General features: G+C 37.8%; 2 protein-coding genes across 2 annotated transcripts; both read left to right on the top strand.

The window, feature by feature from the left end:
- Positions 1–1,055: 1,055 nt before the first annotated feature.
- LOC149213137 (uncharacterized) lies at positions 1,056–1,823 on the top strand. Its single transcript, XM_089388928.1, has one exon. The coding sequence runs from the start codon at positions 1,056–1,058 to the stop codon at positions 1,821–1,823; it is 768 nt and encodes a 255-aa protein (XP_089245054.1).
- Positions 1,824–2,113: 290 nt separating this feature from the next.
- Positions 2,114–5,504, top strand: LOC149213136 (uncharacterized). The gene is made up of 3 exons (XM_089388927.1): positions 2,114–2,732; positions 3,147–3,802; positions 5,223–5,504. Exons 1-3 carry the CDS (start codon positions 2,114–2,116, stop codon positions 5,502–5,504), a joined length of 1,557 nt encoding a protein of 518 aa, XP_089245053.1.
- Positions 5,505–23,837: the final 18,333 nt, after the last annotated feature.

Genomic DNA, 23,837 nt, shown 5'->3' with positions numbered 1-23,837 from the left:
GATGAGGATATTCTGAGAAACATTGGAAATGGTTTGGGGGAATACATAAAGGTTGCTGAAGAAACGAAACTGCGAAGATATACATCTTACGCCCGCATCTGCGTCTTCATGCGCTTGGACAAAGCTCTTCCAGAATCGGTAAGTCTCTCTCACCGTGACTATGAATGGATCCAACCTTTAGACTATGAACATGTCCCGTTTCACTGTCGTAAATGCCATGCCATAGGGCATCTTTTTAGAGATTTCACCCTAAATGTTTAAGCTATAGCCCCCTCCCCCTCCGACTCTCAGACCCATGATGGCTTCACCAAAGCCCCTACCCGCAAGCGAGCTCATAAAAAACCATCAACAGGGAAGAAACCCAAACAGAATAGTGCCTCTGACCATGCAGTTAGAAACAGCTTTGAAATCCTGGCTCATTCCACGGACGAGCATACCACATCGTCTCCTCCAAACTCTGATCTCCCCTCCTCCTCCACCCAGCCACCTCCCTTAGCCCCTTCAGGCGATCCCCATCCTACCAAAGATGCCCCAGACCACCTTACGGAAAGCAAGGAAAAGCAGCGGGAAAAAGACAACGAAATGGAGGTTGATGGATCCTCAGGCCCCTTCCAATGTCCAGACATACCCACGGAAGAAGACAACTAGGTGCAACGAATGGAGGAAGAACCGGAAAGTATAGATCTAAATGGATTAGACATACTCGAACTAGAAGCAGCATGCAAGAAGAAAGCGTATGAAAGCATCCCAGAGCTACAGCTCGACAAACTGGAAATGGTCATCTCCAGAGCCTAGCATCAAAGTCAGGTCGGCATCCAGCCAGGAAGTCAATGGGATTTAAGCCAAACCCCAAAAGACTCCAAAAAAAGGGGAAGAAGAACTGACCTCCAAAGAACAATAGCGGTCGGGAAGATCCTGGTCGACTCCAGTAGGTATGCTAAGCTTACGAAGTACTACAAGCCCTCCACCAATAGTGACTCATGAAGCTCATTTCATGGAACCTAAGGGGGCTCAATAGCCCAGGAAAACTTAGAATGCTAAAAAATATGGTGAAAATGGAAAAGCCGCAAATATGCTTTCTCCAAGAGACAAAATGTAATAGCACAACTCTAGAAATGATCCTCTCTAAAGCCTGGCCAGGATGTCAATCAGTTGCTGTAGATGCATCCGGCGCATCTGGGGGACTAGCCATTGCGTGGAACTCTGAAGCACTCACTCTGTCGGACTTTCATGCTTCACACAGTCTAATTCAGGCTGCTTTCCACATAGTTGGCACAAATATTCATGGGAATCTCTCAAATATATACTTCCCTCAGGAAGCCAGGGAAAAAATTGCTCTCCTCCATACCCTAGAAGCTCTTAACTCCAATAGAAGGCACCCACACTGGATTGCTGGAGGGGATTTTAACATGATAACAAAATTAGAGGAGAAGATTGGTGGCAGAAACAGGTTGGAACAGGAAAACGCCCACTTTAAAGACTTTATTCAGAACGCATCCCTGATAGACTTGCAGTTTTGCAATGGCACTTTCACGTGGAGCAATCGCAGAGCAGACAAACATCAAATAGCCTCCAAGCTGGACCGCTTTCTAATCTTAGACAATTTGGTCCACCTAGGGGGAGACTTCTCGGCGGCCATTCTGCCACACTCTGGATCTGATCACTGGCCGGTTGCCCTTCAATGGCAACGTCCAGGCAACAACATAAGAAGACCTTTTCGCTTTGAGGAGTTTTGGTTGACCCATCCCTCACTCAAAGGCTTCGTCCACTCTACGTGGACATCCTTCAGCCTTCCAGAAGGATCCAAGATGTTCCAGTTTTAACAGAAACTCAACATCTAAAGCTTAGCCTCAAGCGATGGAATAGAGAGACCTTCGGAAACATCTTCAAGGTGCAAAATGATCTTCAAATAGCCCTGGAGGATATGCAGAGAGAAATAAGTACAGGAGGTCACACAGAGAGAACCCTTGAATAGGAGCAACGCATCCACAATCAGCTTGAGGAAAGAAGAAAGCAGGAGGAAATATACTGGAAGCAAAAATCCAGAATCAGATGATTGAAAGAGGGAGAAAGAAACACCAAATTCTTCCATAGAACCACTGTGCAACGCAGAATGGGCAACAATATCCCTTACATTCAAAAATCAGGAGGAGAAAGGGTGGAACAACACGAGGAAATTGAGAAGGAATTCCTCAATCACTTTAAGCAGGTCCATCAAGAGCCTGAAATCAACAGACATCCTGCAATTGAAAGAATCATTCACAATGTACCAAAATTAATCACAGCGGAGCACAATGAACTCCTCCTCAGCCCAACTCAAATTCAGGAAGTGGACACAGCAACGGCTCAGCTTAAAGAAGGAAAAGCTCCCGGCCCGGATGGTTTTACCACTACTTTCTTTCACAAGTTCTGGGAACTAATAAAGTTGGAAGTCCGGGAAGTGGTTGAGGAGTCGCGAGTTTTTCACTGGCTGCTTCCCTCGCTCAACTCCACCTTCATAGCCCTAATCCCAAAAGAGGAGGACTCGCTCAAACCGGACAAATTCAGGCCAATTGCACTCTGCAATGTAATATACAAAGTCATCTCTAAAGTCATTGCAAACAGGCTAAAGCCTCTCTTACCAATGCTCATCTCTCTGGAACAGTCAGGATATGTGGAAGGAAGACAGATTTTGGACGGCATCATCCTCACACATGAGATCACACACACTCTCAAGCATTCAAGGCAGGCAGGTATGCTCCTAAAACTTGATCTTTCCAAGGCTTTTGATAAACTCAGCTGGGATTATATACAACAAATGCTAACTGCTTTCGGATTCAGCCCCACTTGGATTCGATGGATTATGAGCCTTATCTCCTCCAGCAGCTTCTCCATTCTAGTGAATGGGATCCCCTCTCGCCCCTTCTCCCCCTCCCATGGTATCAGGCAAGGTGACCCTCTTTCCCCCTTCCTCTTTGTATTAATGGCTGAGGGCCTGGGACATCACATTAAAAACGCCCTCCACTCACACCAGCTTAAAGGTATCTCCATCCATCAATTGCCTGCCATTTCCCATCAGCAATTTGTTGATGACACTATGCTCTTTAGTTATCCCTCTATACAAGAAGCGTCCAGATTTAAAGTAGTGCTTAATGATTTTACCGTAGCTTCTGGAACTAGCATCAACTGCTCCAAATCGCAGATCTTCTTCTTTAATACCCCCCCGGTCGTCAAGTCTGCCATAGTCCGCATTCTGGGGTTCCCCATAGCCACCCTTCCCTCTAAGTATCTCGGAGCTGCCCTTACTGACTCTGCCATCAAACATTCCTCTTGGCGCAATCTTATTGAAAAGCTTGAATCCCATCTCAACCAATGGACACACAGAGCTTTGAATTTAGTCAGCCACGCAGTGCTCATAAAAGCCGTTCTTCAAGCAATGCAGCTGTACCTTTTCTCCATCCTGGCGGTGCCAAAGTGGGTCCTAAAAAGACTAAGGAATATTCAAAGAGGTTTCCTTTGGGGAAGCAATGCAACTAACCGCAAATGGGCTCTGGTAAAATGGAGCACAGTATGCAAACCGAAGGAAAAAGGAGGAATTGGTCTAAGAGATCCAGAGCACAGCAACGCCATCATGGGAGCTAAAATATGGTGGCAGTGGCTTACCAATCCAGGTAAGCCATGGGTCACATTATGGACGGCAAAGTATGCCAATAATCAACCCCAGGAAGAGCTTATTAGATTAAATCCCAGCGATAAAGGATCGTTAATTTGGAATGCAGCCAAAGAACACTATCAAATGATCCAGCAGCATAGTTTCTGGGAGGTAAGAAACGGCTATACTACTAGATTTTGGACAGACGCATGGAATCAAATGCCTACTCTCAGCAGTGTCCTGAACCTGCCCCTGAACATCATTGAGGAGGAGACACAGCAAGTTAAAATCAGGCAATACTGGACCCAAGAAACTGAGAAGGGCTTCAAGATCTGGAAACCGGATAACCAAATCCTCACAAATGAAAATCACCAAATTTCCATAGCGTTGGAAATGGAACTCAGCAAAAGGAAAATCAGGTATGACGAAAGTGGAGATATCCTAAGGTGGGGGTATCAACCAAAAGGAGCTTCCACCACGTCCGAGGCATACAAAATCATCTGCAATGACTCTGCTCCCCAGGATCCAATCTGGAGCAAAATATGGAACTCTAGCTCCTGGCCCAAAATCTGTCACTTCTTCTGGTTGGTAGGGCATCAGATAATCCTAACTTGGGACAAGCTCAGAAGAAGAAACTTTCATGGTCCATCCATCTGTTTCAACTGCAACGCCCATGAGGAAACTCTCCAACATCTGCTGGACTCTTGACCCCTAGCCAATCAGCTATGGGAAAAGGCAAGCTTTCGATGTCAAAGAAGATGTAGACTTGAAAATGAAATCATGAATTCCATGCGTCAGTGGCAACAGGACCCGTACAAGAACAAAATCCTCAATCATCTATGGAGATTGATTCCCGGGCTAGTTCTATGGAGCATATGGAAGGAGCGAAATAAGCGCATTTTTAAAAATCAGCGCTCTTCGCTGGACAATATTTGGAACATGCTGTGTAGAAATCTTCAAGAGACTCTGATGCTAAGACCTTGGAAGGAGGAGGACTGGCCCACACTAGCCAATGAGAAAACTATCATGGATAACTGGCAAATACGCTGCACTGAAAGCTCAGAACAGTAGGACCACTCTGAAACCAGCACTGAAAATCAGGTTGCATGGAAGCCCCCGCCAAAGCACACATTCAAACTCAACTTTGATGGTGCCTCAAAAGGGAATCCCGGTCTAGCAAGCTTTGGCGGAATAATAAGGAATCATGAAGGTTCTCCCCTGAAACTATATTTTGGAAACATCGGATAGGACACCAACAACTCAGCTGAATTAGAAGGTTTATGGTAGGGATTACAACTTGCTGGGGGACTCAACTTCCACCCTCTGGAAGTGGAAGGAGATTCTCAAATCCTCATCAACATGGCCAAAAAAATCCTAAATGGATCTCAGGCTAGGAAAATAGCCACCAGCTGGAGGCTTGAAGCAAGACTGGAAGCCATAGAACGTGAGCTTCACAGCAATAGAGCCATCACCTTCACTCACAGAAGACGGGAGGGCAATAGGGTTGCGGACTTCATGGCCAATGTGGGGGTGCGGAATAATCACTCTCTAATCACAGGGTAGCTGAACACTATATTAACTCATGTTGAAGCTCAAGAATGTTCTCGACTGGTCCAAAAAGATGCAACTCCCCTGGATGCGGGTGATATGTGAGATGGGACAGGCATGGGTGGCTGGACACATGCCAACCTTCGGCCATCAAGTGGCACCCGCGGTAAACACCAGGAAAGGACGCAGACGGTTTAAGGCAAATAGGCATGGGACAGTAAATTCCTGGAGAGGTTATTCGGCCCAGATGATGGCAACAGTTATGGCAGATGTGATCCCGAGCAGGGTAGGTGAGGACGATAGGGATAAAACAGGGTATGAATAGGGAATGTTGGTGGTTATGCAGACGACTGGCCTCTCTGTCTTCGTAGAGATATCTTCTCTGTCTGACGGACTCATCACTCGTTCGACTCTGGTAGCAGTGAGTCTGGTTTATCCCGTGGTTTGTTGGAATTCTTGTCCCTCAATGGTGAGACCTCGACATCGTATGCTTAGCCGTCGAGGCACTTCCAGAGGGGGAGTCTCTCGCAGGCATGACGGGGACAATGTTGGCCATTGCTGCCACTGCAATATTTCTCGCTCTACTAGAGCTAACCCCCTCCATTCCAATCAATTCTTGGATGCGGGGGCTTCGAGCTCGGCTACCTTGCCAGCCTTCGGCTCCGCCATCTTCAATTTCACCAGCTCCACAAATAATCCACAGATCAACGCACATGTCTCTATCCTATTCATCAAAAATGCCCAAGATGATGACGACTCCTTGGATGAACAAAGGTAGCGGACGAATGTCCACCCAGGGCAAGCAGCGCAGGCTCCTGAAGCTGATAAGGAGCAGGAGGTAAAGGGACCGGCTTCAAACCCGGAAAATGCTAAGCAAACTCAGAACATTCAAAGGACGGAAACTGGGGAAGAGGTAGCGACATTTCCTACCGATGCTGAAAGAGAAGCCTATGGTTGGTGCCGGATTGAGGAAGAGCAAATGGAAGAATGAAGATGCCCACACAGAAGGTTCTTTTGGCTTTTCGCCTGGTCTAATGTTATTATTTGTTGTTTGTCTTTGGTTCAGTTTTAACCTCAAAGCTTATGGTCTCTTTCGCTTTCTGTTTTGTCATCTCTGTATCGGATTTTTTGTTAATGGATCGGGTAAGGACAGTCTCCCCTGCGAGGGAGGAAATGGCTGGTGCCCCTGCGTGGGCTTGCTCTGGTGGTCAATCTCCTTTTTGTCTGATGCCCCTGCGTGGGCCTGCTCCTTTGGTCAGTCTCGGTTTTTAGTCTGGTGCCCATGCGTGGGCTTGCTCCTATGGTCAGTTTCGGTTTTAGTCTGGTGCCCCTGCGTGGGCGTGCTCTTGCTTTTGTGTTTGGTGCATCATCGGCTCTCGGGTGTCATACCCAGAGCCTGTTTCTCACTAGTTTCACCATGATGTATTTTCGACCTCTGTACATAATTTAATAGTTTAGTTTTTTACTGAGAAAAAAAAAATTAAAAAAAAGTCACCTCGTGGTAAACAATGTGTTTTGTTTTTTTCACATATTTTTTATAGGAATTGTTTTTAGTGCGATTTTTTGGACTTTCTGGAGCTTGACTCTGGCAGAAAAATTTGAGGTGAACTCTTGATTTGTGTTATTTAAACTGGTTTTTTGACTGTATATATATAGATTCAACACCGTGAAAAACCCCTAGGACACTTCGATTGTACAGGGGTTTTTCATCAAACTTGTGATTTCAATAATTTCCTGTCGGATTTTAGAGAAATTAGACCAAAAAAACTCACCGGAAAAGATTCCAAAAAATTACACTAAAGACAACTCGTATTTTATATAAAAATTTCTTATTATTAAAATATTAAAAAAATATATACATAGACTAATATTTTATATTGCAATTTTTTATTTTTTAAATCAAATTCAATAAATATATATATATATATATATATATATATATATAGATATCTATATATATATAACTTTAAAATTGAATTAATTTTATATTTACACTAAATTATGTCACTTGGTAGTACAGTGGTTATATATGAAAGTGTATAGCAAAACTTTTCTTTCAGGTATATACTTTCTATTTTCCATTTGAGCGTTCATAGCTTCCTTGTTTTGAAGAAGCAATTGGGAAAGATTAAAAGCACAAACCTATTCAAATGAAAATGGATTATGAGTAAACAAACCAAAAACGGAATTTGGTTGAGTTATAAGTATACAAGAAGGAAATTGGACATAAATGGATATTTAACACTAGATCTAATGGAATTGTGCATGAAAATGAAACACTGTTGACAATTCAAAAGTCAAGGCTATGCATAGCTAGAAGATATTTATTGTGAGGAGACCTTTGCATTAGTTTCGAAGATGAGCACAATTCAAACAATATTAGCTCTATTGGATAGACACTTCATCAAAGGCGCACACAAGTGCTTATCTAACAAGTGGAATGATGAAAAATATATTATGAGAGATTACCTGGATTCATGTAGCCTGGAATGGATAATTTTATCTATAAATTCACAAAACACTATATAAACTCAAGAAAGCACCCAGGGCATTGCCTAGTATTTGTGGATTGAAGAACACTTCAAAGAAAATGGGTACAAGCGAAATGATTCAACATTAAACTTGCAAAGACCACCGAAAGTAGAGTTTTGCTATTACATGTTGATGACTTAATTGTCACAAATAGAAATAAGGATGAAATAGAGGCAATGAAAGAAGACTAATTTGATTCCTTTGAAATCAAAAACCTTGGAGTGTTGCACTATTATATCGGGATATAAGTTTGGCATAAATCAAGAGAAATTTTCCTATCTAAATTTAAGTATGCAAAGAAGTTGTGAATAACAAATTGCAAGATATATGACACCCAAATAGATTTGAGAGCCATGATTTAATCAACTTTGGTCAATGATCTAATCAAATTTAATCACCAAAATTTAGAGCACAAATATAATCAACCACTAAGATATAAACCTAAAATTAATAAGTCAACTTAGAGGATGATCAAAGAATTGATCAAAATCAATCACTAACCTCTATTGGTTGAGGCTAATGAGAATGATGAGAGATTACTAGATATTAACATGTTGTGAGAATTACTTGTATTAATGAGTCAAAGTGTTGTTGAAGAGAGAAAGCATGTGTGTGCGCACGTTCCCTAGAGCTCTAACTTGTCTTGTATCATCCATTAGGTTGTATGCCATTGAACTATACAACCTAAGATCCAACCATTGATCACAATATCATATTTTTAATGCACATTTGCAATTTCCTTCTATGTTGAATCGTTAGTCCTACATGTTTAATTAATTATTTGAATTGATTTACGATTATGCTAGTATTGAAATTGCAGCTTAGAGCTCAATTAGCGCATATTGCAAATTTAACATGGGCAATATGTAAATATTAACAAGTAATATTGTAGATTGTGTAAATTTGTATAAGACAAGTATTAATATGGTTACTGATCAAATGAGAAAATTATTGATTACTTATTTTTTACACGTAGCAAAAAAATCACCCTATTTTGAAAAGTGGTTATTTAAAATACACATTTTTTTTGGAGAATATTTTTGACACTTTTTAAGTATCAAGTATGAACATTTTTTTTCAAATGTTAGGGATTTTTATGATGATTTTGAGAAGTGTTGATGCAACATCAACCCATTTTTTTAGGACTTATTTTTGACCCTTTAAATTCTTTTATATATCAAGTATGATCATTTTTTTTAAATTGTTAGTGATTTTCATGTTGATTTTGAAAAGTGTTGGTGCAACATCAACCCATTTTGTTTAGAGGGCCTATTTTTTACACTTTAAATTTTCTAATGTATGGATATATTTTTTTAAATGTTGGTGATTTTCATGTGGGTAATAAAACATAAAAAAATAATAAACATGACCTCAAAAAATTCAAATATAAAAATATATATAAAACGACAAAAAACCAAAATTAACATGTGTGTATTAAAAACACATACTTTAAGAAAAACATTCAAAAATTAACCCAAAAAAAAAATAGAAACATCAAAACCTATTTTTTTAAAGTAAAAAAAAAACAAATTAAAAATTAAAAAGAACCACACGGTTAAAAATTATATATATATATCTTAACAAAGAAAATAAAATTTGAAATTAAAAAAAAAAAATTGCCTCGAGTGGCCTAGGTTGATTCTCGGAATCAAACGAAGCTACCTAAGGCACAATTTTTGTACCTCGAGTGGCCTAAGTCGATTCCTGGAACCATTCTAGGTCACCCAGAGCACAATTTTTGTGCCCCAAGCAACCTAGGTTGATTATGGGAATTGACCTCCTGCCCAGAGCCACAGGGCCTCAGGCTTGGGCAGCACAGAGCCGTGGTGCCTTAGGCCTTGGTGGTGCAGGGCCTTGGCCGTAAGGCCTGAGGGTCCTACAGCCCTCAATGGAAGGTGGATTCCTCGAATGGACCTAGGTTGACTAGGGCACAAACATTTTGCCCTAAGCAGCCTAGGTCGATTTTGGGAATCGACCTAGGCAGCTCATGGCAAAAAAAATTAATTTTTTTATTTTTTTATTGACTATTATTATTTTTTTGTTATTTTTTTAATAATTTTTTCTATTTTTTATAATTTGTATTCTTTTTTTTTATATATAATTTATAATTTTTTTTATTTTGTAACTTAAAAAAAATATTTTTGATGTTTTTTTTGGTTAATTTTTTTCCTAAATTAGGTGTTTTTTTGAAATATATATATATATATATATATATATATATATATATATATATATATATATATATATATATATATATATATATATTACAAATTAATTTAGTTTTTTTGAAATTTTTTTGTTTTTCTTTTTCACTTTTTTTTTTTTTATATTTGAATTATTTTTTATTTATTTTTTTTGTTTCGTATGTTGTTCTTTTTATGTTCTAACTTTTTGTATTTTATTTTTTATTTTCTTTGTGTAGGGTCCTGGTCGATGTTTGACTAGCAACCCGATCCCATTATGTGCCATTTAATAATTGATTTTAAAGTTTTCGTTATAGTAAAGTGAGTTTGCCACCACAATGTATCAATTTAATGGTTGGTCATTAAGTTTTCATTACAATGGCTCGAGTTCACCTACACTACGTGTAAATTTGATGATTGATTTTAAATTTTTTGTTGCAATGTGTCAAGTTGTCTTGATTTTTAAATTTTTGTTGTAATGTGTGAAGTTGTCTCGGTTTTCAAATTTTTGTTGCAATGTTTCAAGTTGTCTTGATTTTTAAATTTTTGTTGCAATGTGTCAAGTTGTTTTAGGCTAAGATTTTAAAATCGCTATAGATTTATCATTTAAAAAAGAAATTACTCTTGATATAATGACTCTTTCATTCAGGTATTCATTTTTAAAGATTTTTTAGTTATACAATTTTTCCATAATGTCATGCTTGAAATATTTTGAAAACTTAAAGTTTTTTTGTAGTCATAATATTTGATTTTAATTCCATGGTTGAAAAATTGTCAAGATTTTAATGTTTTTCTAAGTCATGATATTTTATCTTTAATGCTATGGTTGAAAATAATTATAAGTATTTTTTCTTTAGCACCATGACTGAAAATTGTTGGAATTTTGTGGTTTTTCAAAGATGTGATATTTTATATTTAATGTCATGCCTAAAAATCATTGAAATTTTAAGGCTTTTCAAAGATGTGATAATTTATCTTTAATGTCATGCTTGAAATCATTGGAACTTTAAAGTTTTTCGGAGTCATGATATTTTATCTTTAACGTCATTATTAAAGAATGTTGAAAATTTACCTCAAAAAAAGATATTATTCCAGCATCAACACTTTTAATTTTCAGGGTGTCTTTTGCACAAAACAAATTGGTTTTTATTGTTATTTTTAAAAATGTTGAAAATTTACCCCCATTTTTTTTGTTATTCTAGCATCAACACTTTTCTTTTTTAGCATGTTTTTCATGTTTTTTTGGGGTATTTTGGCTAGAGTTTTCATTTTGAGGTAATAGTTCTCATTGATCAGTAACTTTGTTTAGTGATACAATGACAAATCCACTAATACCACTTGTATTATTTGGTGTTGATTGTAATAGTCATGAAATCCTAAATTTGCACCAATATTACAGTTGATAATAATCTAGACCTCTTTATCAAATTTTTAGTGTACTAATAGCCCTTTTCCCATAATGTTTTCACAAGTCTTAACATTAACTATTTAAGTGTATTGAAGTGCCAAAATTTCAAACAAATAAATATACCTTCTAATTACCTTTCATTATTATTTTGTGTGAGAGAGAGAGAGATCTATCAAGTTATCGTCTAGCAATGACTTGGAGTGGTTGCTGCCATGACAACCCAGGCTCAAATATTTTTGTGTATGGTATATATTTCTTATTGAGTTGTGGTATAGTAGTGACTTGGAGTGGTTGTTGCCACAACGACCTAAATTCAAGTCTAGGTGCATATGTTACACCCCTAAATGCTTGTCACTAGCTCATTGTTATAACAATGCCACTACATTCAGATTAGTGGCCTAGACACCCTTTCATGCAATAGTGTGTCAATGTATAATAGAAACCTCTCCTCAATACATACATACATATAGCAGGTTCAAACCTAGGTGGACATGATCCACCTCTAAATGCTTGTCACTAGCCCATTATTGTTGTAACACCACTACATTCAAATACGTGGCCTAACCACCCTTTTGTAATAATGTGTCGCCCTATAAAAACGACCCTTCTCTCTATATGTAATATAACGAACCTCTTTGAAATTATATTTGCCAACAAGCGGTCATTATTTCATTCCGAACATGATTTTGATTTGACTACTAAATATATACATAAAATGTCCACCTATAAAAAGGATCGTTGATTGTTGCATATGCTCCACAAAAGGGTAAAGTTACATGGAAACCATGTATCAAATATAAACCTTTATCCACCAAATCCCATTGAATTATTTTTGCGGTCATCTAGTAGACATTAATACATTTATCTTATCTAAATACATGACCAAAATTATCCTTCACCCTATGAATTGATCCCTACTAGTGACATAAATATCAGAGTTATATTCTCCAAATTCCTTACACACACACTGTGGACGATCCTCCCTGAAAATATGCCCATGGTGTTCGCTTGACTGGCTTTAAGTGAACCCGCTGGGAGCACACTCAGAACTGTCATCATTGATGCAATTAGGACTGGACAGAAATGGTTTAATGGTAAACAACTATGCCAAAATTGACACATTTAAACCCTAATGTGAATGGAAAACATGAAAATTAACCAAACAAGTGGTATTTTTAAAGGGGTGTGAAACCCTAGAAGAAGCCCCCTTCCGGCTTAATTCACCAAGTGGTACATACATTAGACATACACATCATAATCGCGTCATCAGACATACAACATAACTGCGTCATGAGACTAGACCCAGAGACAAGCCATATTTCCTATGCTATATAATATTTATTACACCTTAAAAGTACCATAAACAATACCCTGACAATGAGTTTTAGTCGCCTCAATATGGGGACTCCCATCTCCCCTGTTTCTAGGTAAAACAAATAACGTGACCATGGCCAAGATTATTTCCGTTGACTACTCCATAACCATACAATACCGAGAAGAATGTGGGTCATGGCCATAACATGCATGATATTGCCAATAAATAATGTTTGTCATCATAAAGTACATAATCTAGGCAACATTAATTTTGAATACCCATTTGAATTGAAACCAAATTTGAATTTTGAAGTGCATTATTTTATTTATTCCAATCCATTCAGATGGATCTATTATCCTCTTTTAAAAAACGAAAGAGCTCTTTTAAAAAATGAAAGAGTTGGGGTTTAAATTTGTCGAGGATAATGCTTAAAATAAAGCTATGTAATTGCTGACAAATTAGCCAACAAATTTTGTGTTCTGAGTTATCAAAATTAGGACAGAAAATTTATAGATGTAGTCAGTTATCATTCAACAAATTATTAGGGACAATAGATTAGTCAGATAATGGATAATGAAATTAGAAATATGTGGGCTATATAATAATGTATTCATTTTCTGCTTCTTCATATCCTTGGGGTTGGTGAACATATACATCTTCTTTCAATTCACCATTTAGAAAGGCTGATTTAACATCAAATTGATAAACTAACCATTTATATTGTGCTTCCAATGACAAAACAGTTTTGATTGTATCAAATCTTACAACAGGAGGATATGTTCCATTGTAGTCAATACCTGGTTGTTGAGCATATCCCTTTGCTACTAACCTTGCTTTGTGCCTTTGTATTGATCCATCAACTGCATACTTGGTTTTATACAACCATTTCACCCCAATGACTTCTTTTTCAATAGGAGGATCCACAAGCTCCCATGTTGCATTATTTTTAATTGTTGCCATCTCTTCATCCATTTCTTTGCACCAAACTAGCTCCTTTATTGCATCCTCAAAACATCTTGGTTCTACTTCAATCTGAGACATCAAAGAAAAATTAGTATAGCCATAAATTTCATTTAAAGATTTTGTCCTTTTTGGAGGAGGACTTGGACTTGATATAGGACTTGAAGTAGCAGAAGATGATGGAGTGGATGTGGCCTCTGAAGTATTTTGATTGTTGGATGGATTTGCAGAAACAAAAGATTCATCTTCTTGTACAACAATACTTGGAGTTTGTTGCTGCACATCATGATTCCACTGCCATTCTTCTTTCTCATCAAATAACACATCACAACTAATCATTAATTTTTCACTTTAAATATTGTACAATCTATAACCTTTGGTTTCCTCACAATATCCAATAAAAATGCATTTCACACTTTTATCATCAAGCTTTCTTCTCTTTTCAGTAGGAACCTGAGCATAGGCAATGCAGCCAAAGACTCTTAAATGAGAAATATTGGGTTTTATTCCACACCATGCTTCATAAGGGGTAATATTTTGCACACTTTTTGTTGGGCATTTATTAAGCAAATAAATAGATGTAGCTACAGCTTCAACCCAAAAAATGTTTGGAAGGTTTTTACCTTTCATCATGCTCCTAGCCATCTCAACAATTGTTCTATTCTTACGTTTAGCAATGCCATTCTGTTGGGGAGTATAACTAGCTGTCAATTGCCTTTGAATTCCATTAATTTTACAATAAGAATCAAACTTATTAGAAGTGAATTCTCCCCCTCTATCTATGCGTAATGTTTTTAGACAATAACCACTTTACTTTTCGACAAGAGCTTTAAATTGTTTAAATATGACAAATGCATCAGATTTTTCTTTAATGAAATATACCCATGTTCTTCTACTAAAATCATCCAAAAAAATAATGAAATACTTATTTTTGTTGAGAGACAAGGTTTGCATAGGACCACATATATCTGCATGCACTAGTTTAAGTGGTGTACTTGCTCTCCATGATTTTGCTACTGGAAATGAATCTCTATGTTGCTTACCAAGAATACACCCTTCACAGACTTTATCAGTGGAACCAATAAGTGGTAACCCTTTGACCATTTGCTTGTTATATAACAATTTCAAGTCTTTCATATTCAAATGTCCATACCTTATGTACCATAGCCAGGAACTATCATCATAAGCAACATTTAATGTTGTACTTGCTTCACAAGGGAGACTAAAAGCAAAATTTATGTTTTACAACATATTAGTCTTAGTAATAATTTTACTGTGATCATTTTTATCATAGATTATGCATCACTTGTCCTTGAAAAAAATTAAATATCCCTTTTCAAGGAGTTTCCCCACACTCAACAGATTATGTGCTAAACGAGGAACATATAATCATCATTAATTTGCTTTGGTTTTCCTTGTTTTGTCTTCACAGAAATTGTTCCCTTACCTTTAGCTTCAACTGGCTTGTCATCTCCCAATATTACATCAAATTTTGTAGATTCATCTATCTCTACAAAGCCATCTTTGTTTCCTATCATGTGATTGTTGCAACCACTATCCATAAGCCAAACCTCTTTGGAAACATTATTAGTTGAATTAGAAGCCAAGAATAAAGTGCCAACCTCTTCTTTTTCTTCAGAAAAAATAGCTTGTTGTGTTTGTTTTTTCCAACAATTTCATTCATAATGGCCAAATCTTTTAGAATAAAAACACTAAACTTGGGATTTATTAAATCTTTTACCTCCATCACTTTCATCATTACCTCTTCCTTTGTTGTATGTAGAAAAAATATTCCTTGACCTCTGCCTCCTTTGTATGTTTGTCCTCTTCCTCTTCCTCTTCCAAAAGTGTTCTGGCTTTCCTCATGAAAGGAACCACTTTTGTCTTTGAAAATATTTCCTCTTGCTTGAAAAGCTTGCTCAATAGATTTTTCAGAAGATCTATTGATTCTTTGCTCATGAGATTGAAGAGACCCCACTAGCTCATTCATAGACAACTAAGTTAGATCCTTAGATTCCTCAATAGCAACAACAACCCCATCAAATTTTTCAGGCAAACTTCTTAAAATATTCTCAACAATTTTTTGATCTTTTAAATCTTCTCCATAAGACCTAATTTCATTCACTATACCCATCACTCTAGTGAGAAAATCTTGAGTAAATTTAGAGTTTTGCATGCACAAGGTTTCAAATTCTCTTCTTAATGACTACAACTTAACAATTTTTACGTTATCACTTCCTTGATATGCTTGCTGCAAAGCATCCCATGCCTCCTTTGATTTTGTTACTCCAACTAGTCTGGGAAAAATAGAATCATGCACTACTTGCTGGATTAGGAAGAGAGCCTTTGAATCTTTCTTACGATTTTCCTTTAGCTGGTTTCTTTGGTCTTGAGTCCAACGGGAAAGTGTGTGAGCATCTGGTTCTGTATATCCATTCTCTATGAAATCACACAAATCTTGTGAGAGAAACAATGTTTTCATCTTAATTCTCCAAAAACCAAAGTTCTCACCTTTAAACATTGGTATTTGTGGCTGAGAAATACTCATATTGTTGGCCATTGCTGCTAACTGTTGTGCACTCCCACCAATAAATTTCTTCTACACAGGTTTCACAAAATTACAAAAACTCTTGCAAATGGCTTTCACAAACTTTTGAAACCTCCTGCCAACAACACACACTTTACATATAAATCAACTCCCTTAACATAGCTCTGATACCATGTTAAATCTAGCAAGAGGATGCATATGAAAACATAAACAAAACCAACTAACAATTATAACAGAGACTGATTCTCAATCCATGAGTTGAACTCTCATTGGAATCTCATCTCCATAGGATCAATAAATACATTATTATATAGCCCACATATTTCTAATTTCATTATCCATTATTTGACTAATCTATTGGTATCAATACAAAGGCACAAAACAAGGTTAGTAGGAAAGGGATATGCTCAACAACCAGGTACTGACTACAATGAAACATATGCATTTGTTGCAAGATTAGATACAATCAAAACTTTCTTGGCATTGGTAGCACAATGTAAATGGTCAGTTTATCAATTTGATGTTAAATCAGCCTTTCTAAATGGTGAGTTGAAAGAAGATGTATATGTTCACCAGCCCCAAGGATATGAAGAAGCAGAAAATGAATACAAAGTCTACAAATAGAAAAAGGCTCTTTATGGGCTTAAACAAGCACCAAGAGCATGGTACAGTAGAATTGACACTTATTTTTTGAAAAAGGGGTTTAATAGAAGTGAAAATGAACACACATTATATATCAATTCAAATGGTAATGATATAATAATTGTGTGCTTATATGTAGATGACTTGATATATACATCTTCAAGTTCACGAGTTGGTGTTACTCTTTCAAAGGATGACTTGGTAAGAATATCCCTTCTTGGCCTTCCCAAGAGTTGGCATACCTATCAAGATTAAGGGAACGGGAGGAAGAAACTACCAAATTGGGAACACTTATGGTACGATTTGGTACAAGAGGAAACAAGGCAGAATACTAGAGATGGGACCTCATCTAAGGGCAAGGATGAAGAAAAATTTGCATTGGTTGGAAAGGGAAAGAAGGGAAAAGGGGAAGAATTATCAAACCAAACTAGAATCCAACCAAGCGAGAAAGAAGAAAGATTTGTAAACAATTAAATGCTTCCATTCTCACGAATACGAGCAGTATGCCACGAAGTGCCCATAGAAAGAGGCAAGTGAGAAGACCTTAGGAGGAGAAGTGGGCAAAGCCTTGGATTCATAGTTCCACATTGAATTTACCCTTATCGCATGCCTGTCCAACATAGTGATGGGGTGTGTGTGGTACTAGGACTCAGGTGCATTGTTCCACATGACAGGGTGTAGAGAATTTTCAGTGACCTGGAGGAGAAATATCTCCATATGCACATCAAGCTAGGGGATGACAGAAGGTACAACATGACTAGTATTCATACTGTCAACTTTCAGAGGGAGTCAGGCTCCCCTCTTAGGCTCAAGGATGTCATGTTTGTTCTAAGCCTAAAGAAAAATCTCATCTCTATTGCAGTTTTGGAAGATAGTAGTTATGACGTGATCCTCAACAAAGGAAAAACATTCCTCAGACAGATAGCCATGAGAGAGGTGAAGAAGATCTAGGTTTGTGTGAAGAATCTATATAAATTAAGTGTGGAAGATTGTGTTGCATTAAAAACTAAGGAAGAGAAAGTGCAGGGCCATGATATAGGTGAACTTTAGCACATAAGCCTTGGCAATTTGCATCATGGCACCTCGAATATACAACAAATATCCACTAGCCTCCCTAAAGGAGCACTTGAGTAGCAGGATGTATGCATAGGATGTACATTAGGGAGGTACATAAAATCCACATTTCATGATCGGGACAACAAAGTGCATGCAGTCCAAGAAAGGATCCACTTTGATGTCTGTGGACCTTTCTTTATAACCTCCACTGCCCAACACAAATATTTTGTCCCTTTTATTGATTACTTCTCACATAAGTGTTAGATCTCTTATGCGAAAGAAAGATGGGACATTCTCCAAGTTCATAGAATTCAAGGCACTTTTTGAGAAAGAAACCAACAAGAAGGTGAAGGCTCTCTGGAGCAATAATGGAGGTGAGTATGTGTTGAATGAATTTAAAAATTTATGTTCGAAAGAAGTCATTTGATGAGAGTTGACAATAGCCCACAACCCACATCAGACTAGGGTGGTTGAGAGAAATATCCATAGCATTTTGGGTGCAACAAGGGTGATGTTGCATTACCAAGGCCTACCTCTACATTTGTGGGTTGAGGCATGCAATATAACTAGTTTGTTTGCAGAACTGAAGTTCTCATCAGATTCTTCACATGATATTACACTGGAGGAGGCTTTCTTGGGAAGAAAGTCGGATGTGTCACACTTCAATATTTTTGGAGCCTCTATTTACTGCCATGTCTCCAAAGAATCAAGGAATAAGCTTTAGTCGACAGCAAAATTGGGGGCATTTGTGGGTTACACAAAAACTTCCCACAAATAACATTTGTACTTTCCATCACTCATAATGATAGTTGTGTGAAGGGATGTAAATGTTGATGATGAGAAATCTATGTGGTGCTTTCTTGAGAGGGAGCTTTAGATGCCACCAAAAGATGAGATTTTAGCTCAAAAGGAAGAACCTCAGGAAGTTGTAGAGCAACCATAAATTTTGGAGCAGAGAGTGGAGACATTCACTAAAGGAAAACCTCTAGAGAAGGTAGAAAAATAACTAAGGAAGTTGATAGACATGTGCAGGATGCGAGGGAGAATGTGGGATATCCTTCAAATTTACATAAGCAAAGGAGGTCACCTGGGAGGTACACTAGTGACATGGCTCTTATGACTAAGCTTATAGAGATTGATCCATCTTATTTTGAGGAATAAATAGAGAAACCTGTATGGATTGATCCAATGGTTGAAGAATATGGATCCATTACAAAGAAACGTGTTTGCAAAAAGATCCCAAGAACAACATATAAATCAATAATGGGTTTGAGATGGATATTCAAGGTAAAGTAGGCAAAAAATGGAAGAATAGGGAAGTATAAGGCTAGATTTGTGGCCAAGGGGTACTCTTAAGATGAGGGAATTGAATATGAGGAAACATTTTCTCTTGTGGTAAGGTACCCATCCATTAGATCAATTCTTGGTCTCACTACACAGATGGGGTGGAATATCCACCACATGGGTGTAAAAACAACATTTCAGAATGGGGTTATTAAAGAGGAGGTGTACACAGAGTAACAAAAAGGTTTTGAGACATTTGATCAAGAGTCTCATGTGTTCAGACTCAAGTGAGCACTATATGATCTCAAGCAATCACCTCGTGCTTGGTACACCAAGATCAATAGTTATCTCACCGGTTTGGGCTTCACCATAAGTGAACCAGATGTCAACCTCATCACATATGGATAGAAGGTAAATTTCTTATTATTGTCTTATATGTTGATAATTTTATTTTAACTAGTGATGAGATGTTGATCATATCTTGCAAGGAGGACCTTGCAAGGGAATTTTAAATGAAGGACATGGGTCTCATGCACTACTTTCTTGAGTTGGAAGTATGACAAAGTGATGGGTAATTATTTGTCTCTCAAGGAAAGTATGAAAATGAGATACTACAAAGATTCTGCATGGAGAGTTGTAAACCCATGGAAACACCTCTAATGAACAACTAGAGGAAGGAGGATGCCACTTCAGGTGCAGTGGATGCTACCATTTATCGACAGCTAGCAGGTCCACTCATGTATCTTGTGAACACATGACCAGATATGTGATGTGCAGTCAACGAGCTAAGACACGCTATGGTTAGGTCAACCAAACTATTTTGGAAGGCAACTAAGCATGTTTTACGGTACCTCACGAGCACTACCCAGTTTGGACTATGACATAGACGAGCAGAGGGAGTGAAGTTGTGCGGCTTCACAGATGCAGGTTGGGCACGAAGTCCATTAGAACGAAATATTACATCAAGTGTAATTTTTAGTGTTGGCTTTGTAGTTGTTTCTTGGTATGATAGGGAGCAAAGATCTGTGGTGATCACGTAGACAAAAGCATAATACATGGCTGGAAGTCAAGAAACATGTGAGACAATATGGATGAGAAAGATACTTGATGGACTATTTGGTCAGATGATGGATCCAATTGTGATAATTTGAGTTGCATCAATCTCTCTAAGAATCCTATATTTCATGATCTATCCAAGCATATAGATATCCAATATCACCATTTACGAGGCTGTGTCTAGAGGCAGATGACATTGCTACACTCCATTCTAATAGAGGAGTAAGATGTTTACATTTTGACAAAACCTTTGTCAAGAGGGAAGCTCGAATTCCTTAGGTGCAGGATAGGGGTGGTTGATAATCCCTTTCTTACAAAGAGGGAGTCTTAAAAAATGTAGCAAGAAATTCTCAATTTGATTTTTCCTTGATTAAATTGAGAAAAATTGAATTTCCACATCAACGACAGCTTGGATGCAGTTAACTTGTGTGACATGGTTTGTGTCACCTGGTTTACACAATAAATTCAAGTTGGAGGAGTTAGAGTTCAGTTAAGCATGTATGATTGTTAATTTGTAACAATCAAAGTCAATTATCTCAAGTTATTTTCAGTTAAACTAGTTCCAACTGCTTGAGGAACTAGTGGAAGGCCAATTGTATAGTGGGACTTCAGTCAAACTTAGTGATCATCTAGTTAGCTAATCTATCAACCCAAAATAGATAATGCATGGAGAATTCAAGTTCCCCAGATGTGGTGGAGATTCCAAGGTAGTGTAACATCAACTGTGGACTAGCCTTAAGTGTACAAGTGTTGCATATAGTCAGATGATCAACCTTGGGAATTTCGCAATCCATTTTGTAAAAATTCCTAAATAATAAGGGCCTAATTTTTCAGGGAATTCCATAAGGAAATATGGGCTCATGCAGAGATAGGAGTATGTCTAGCTTAGAACTTCTGAGTGAGGAGAGAGACAGGTTATTCACTTGTAGGTTGTGCTCAGTTGAGAAAATAAATTGCAATACATTTCTATTGTTCATATTAATGCAAATAGACATTGGGGTTTTAAGCATATTGTTTTCCTTAGGAAAAAAATTGTGTGCATGTGCATTATTCCTTATTGCATGTATGAAATTTTGGTTCTAAATTGTGAATTAACTTCCAGAGAGAAGTAGAGTAGGCTTGTGTCTTATGATTTTGATTAAAACTTCATGAGTAGTTGCAACTGTACACCATAATTTCTACAAGGATGGTGGAGGAAAATTACAGAATATTCATTAGTAGACAATATGCCTACTTCAAAATATCTATGTGTTTCTTGGAAAACTAGTATCTCCAAGAAATGCTAGCCCTCTAGATTTGGTAGCTAACCTAGAAACAATAGTCAAAGCAATTCAATATCTTTCCTATGACTGATAGATAAGAGAAAGATTATGAAAGACCAACCTGTAACTTTCGCTTGATTCCTCCCTTGATCTCCCTCTCCTTTGGCCGATCTCGTAACTCCTCCCCGTACTTAACACACTTCGAGATTACCTGTACATCTACAGAAACAAAGACCTATCAAAGAATAATGATTCATCATAGCATAAGCATCATAAAATCAGAAATATAATGAACAAATGAATGCATTTATAGTTAACACAAACAATTGGTAAAAATCTTCAATAACTTTATTGATAACAAGGAGAATTACAACCCATAAGAAGTCTGATCCAGCACCATCCTCCCAGCTTCAAGCCTTCTTCACCTTATGAACTAGCAAGAACACACCAACAATAACACAATGCTCTCACCTCACTACTGAAACTAGCAGCACTTCCTTACAACTCTGAATAATCCAGCCTCCTGATCTCTTGGATGAAAGATCCTTTTATAGATGAGTGCAGGGATTTGAGTCATTAATGGGGATGATGAATTCCTTTCTATATTTAGGAATTGGTTCCATGAAAGAGGGGAATTGGAGATGGTTTCCTAGTTCCCTTAGTAATCCTTGGGCGAAATCCTTGGGCGAATTCAGAGGGGCAGGTGGAACAGGAAAAGTTTCTACAAGTTTCCATGAGCAACAAACTCTCAAACTCTCCTGAAATTTTGTCCTACCTCACCAATCACACCTTCTAGAGGGCCAAACTATGATGCATCTCACTTTGATAGTGTAGCACCTGAGATGCATAGAACCCTAACACAGGGCTTTTAGCAATGATTCATTTTAGGCACTTTCTAGATGATTTTTGAGATGGAACTTATTGTGGAATGAGGCATTCAGATGACTAAGTTCCTTTAGGGCATAAAACAACTATTTTAGGGGTTGATGAACTCTAATATCATCGACATGTGAGTTTTGGGTTGATGTGCCCAAATATGTCTATAACTATTGCCCCCTAAAGCACGAGGTCATAAATGTTCACATCGGGTGAAATGCTTTATCACGAGAATCGGATGTTTCGAACTGGAAGGTGACCTGCATCAATTACAATACAATACATCATGATAATATGATTTTCTCATGAATTAGCTGAGGGAGGCATCCCCATGCTCAGCTTGTAAACCTTCATTACATGCACATAGATCAGACAATCATTTGCAGATATAGACTTGTAATCCATGATTAGGATGACCATCTGTGTAAGGCCTTTGTACATTTGATGTTTTTATTCTCCTGAATATATCCCAACCTAGATGGATGAAACTAGATCTGGGGTCTTCAAACGCGTTCAATCTTCACTCAATGTACAAGTCAAACCATGTGAAAAGATGTTCTGAGGTCGAACATGGAGAGATATCATCTGATTACCATCCAATGATGCAAGCTGTTAACAGATGCGAGAGGCATCACTGATAATGATGATGATCCTCAAGGTACTGCAGTACATTTCACGTGGTGTGAATAGATGATTCAATGTCGAACACCATGGAAAAAATCTTTCGATCGAAGGCCATTGATGTCAACCTGTTGCCAGAAGAGAGAAACTTACCATTGATGTATGCAAGCTTCAAAGCACTGAAAGGGTGTTTATAATTCAACTTCTTGGATAATGAGTTGATGTTGACAAGAAGCGACTCGTCGTAGGTGCTATGGGGTAAAATGTACGGGATAAAAACTACCCTCAAAGGCCTTCCCTGGACCTTCGACAGAATGTAAGATTATCTGCAAAAGCTACCAAGTTACACACATGTTCATCTATCAAACATAAATTGACAAGGTATGGAAAGAAGATCACCTTCGGTTCCTTCTAGATTTGCTTGGGGATCTCTATGTATTAAGAAGAACTCCTTCAAGGCCGGCTCCAAGACAATTCGTGCACAAAGGACAAGACAAACCAATCACAACATACACTCTTGAAAACTAATGTAAGAATCCATAACAAACATGTATTAGTGTATAACTTAACTACTCCTCTTGACAAGCATCAGAATGAGCAAATAAATGAACAATATCACCGACACTTTGTAGTAGGGAACACAACTGCAGTTCTATATTCAGAATGGAAGAGAGATTACAACCATCCGTTGTATCAACCTTCCTTACCCCTTCTTCCTCTCTCTTTCCCTCTTTCAGCTAGCTTCTTCAAGAATATGACAGTTCACAACAGATCTATGGGCTATCCTTCGAAATGCTCTGACCCCCTTTGCAATGACCCTCTCGCTGCTTATGTAGCAATCAAATTAGGGCTACCAAGCTCCTCCTAGAGTTCATTAGGGAAAAATCCATGAACCTACCCTGTTTACAAGCTTTT

The sequence above is a fragment of the Pinus tabuliformis genome, chromosome 1_1, assembly GCF_031772625.1.
Source record: "Pinus tabuliformis cultivar Carrire ecotype Pingquan chromosome 1_1, CPIR1, whole genome shotgun sequence".
NCBI classification, from domain to species: Eukaryota; Viridiplantae; Streptophyta; class Pinopsida; order Pinales; family Pinaceae; genus Pinus; species Pinus tabuliformis.
Note: the sequence above shows the minus strand (reverse complement) of the source record. Positions and strands in the feature narration are given on the sequence as shown.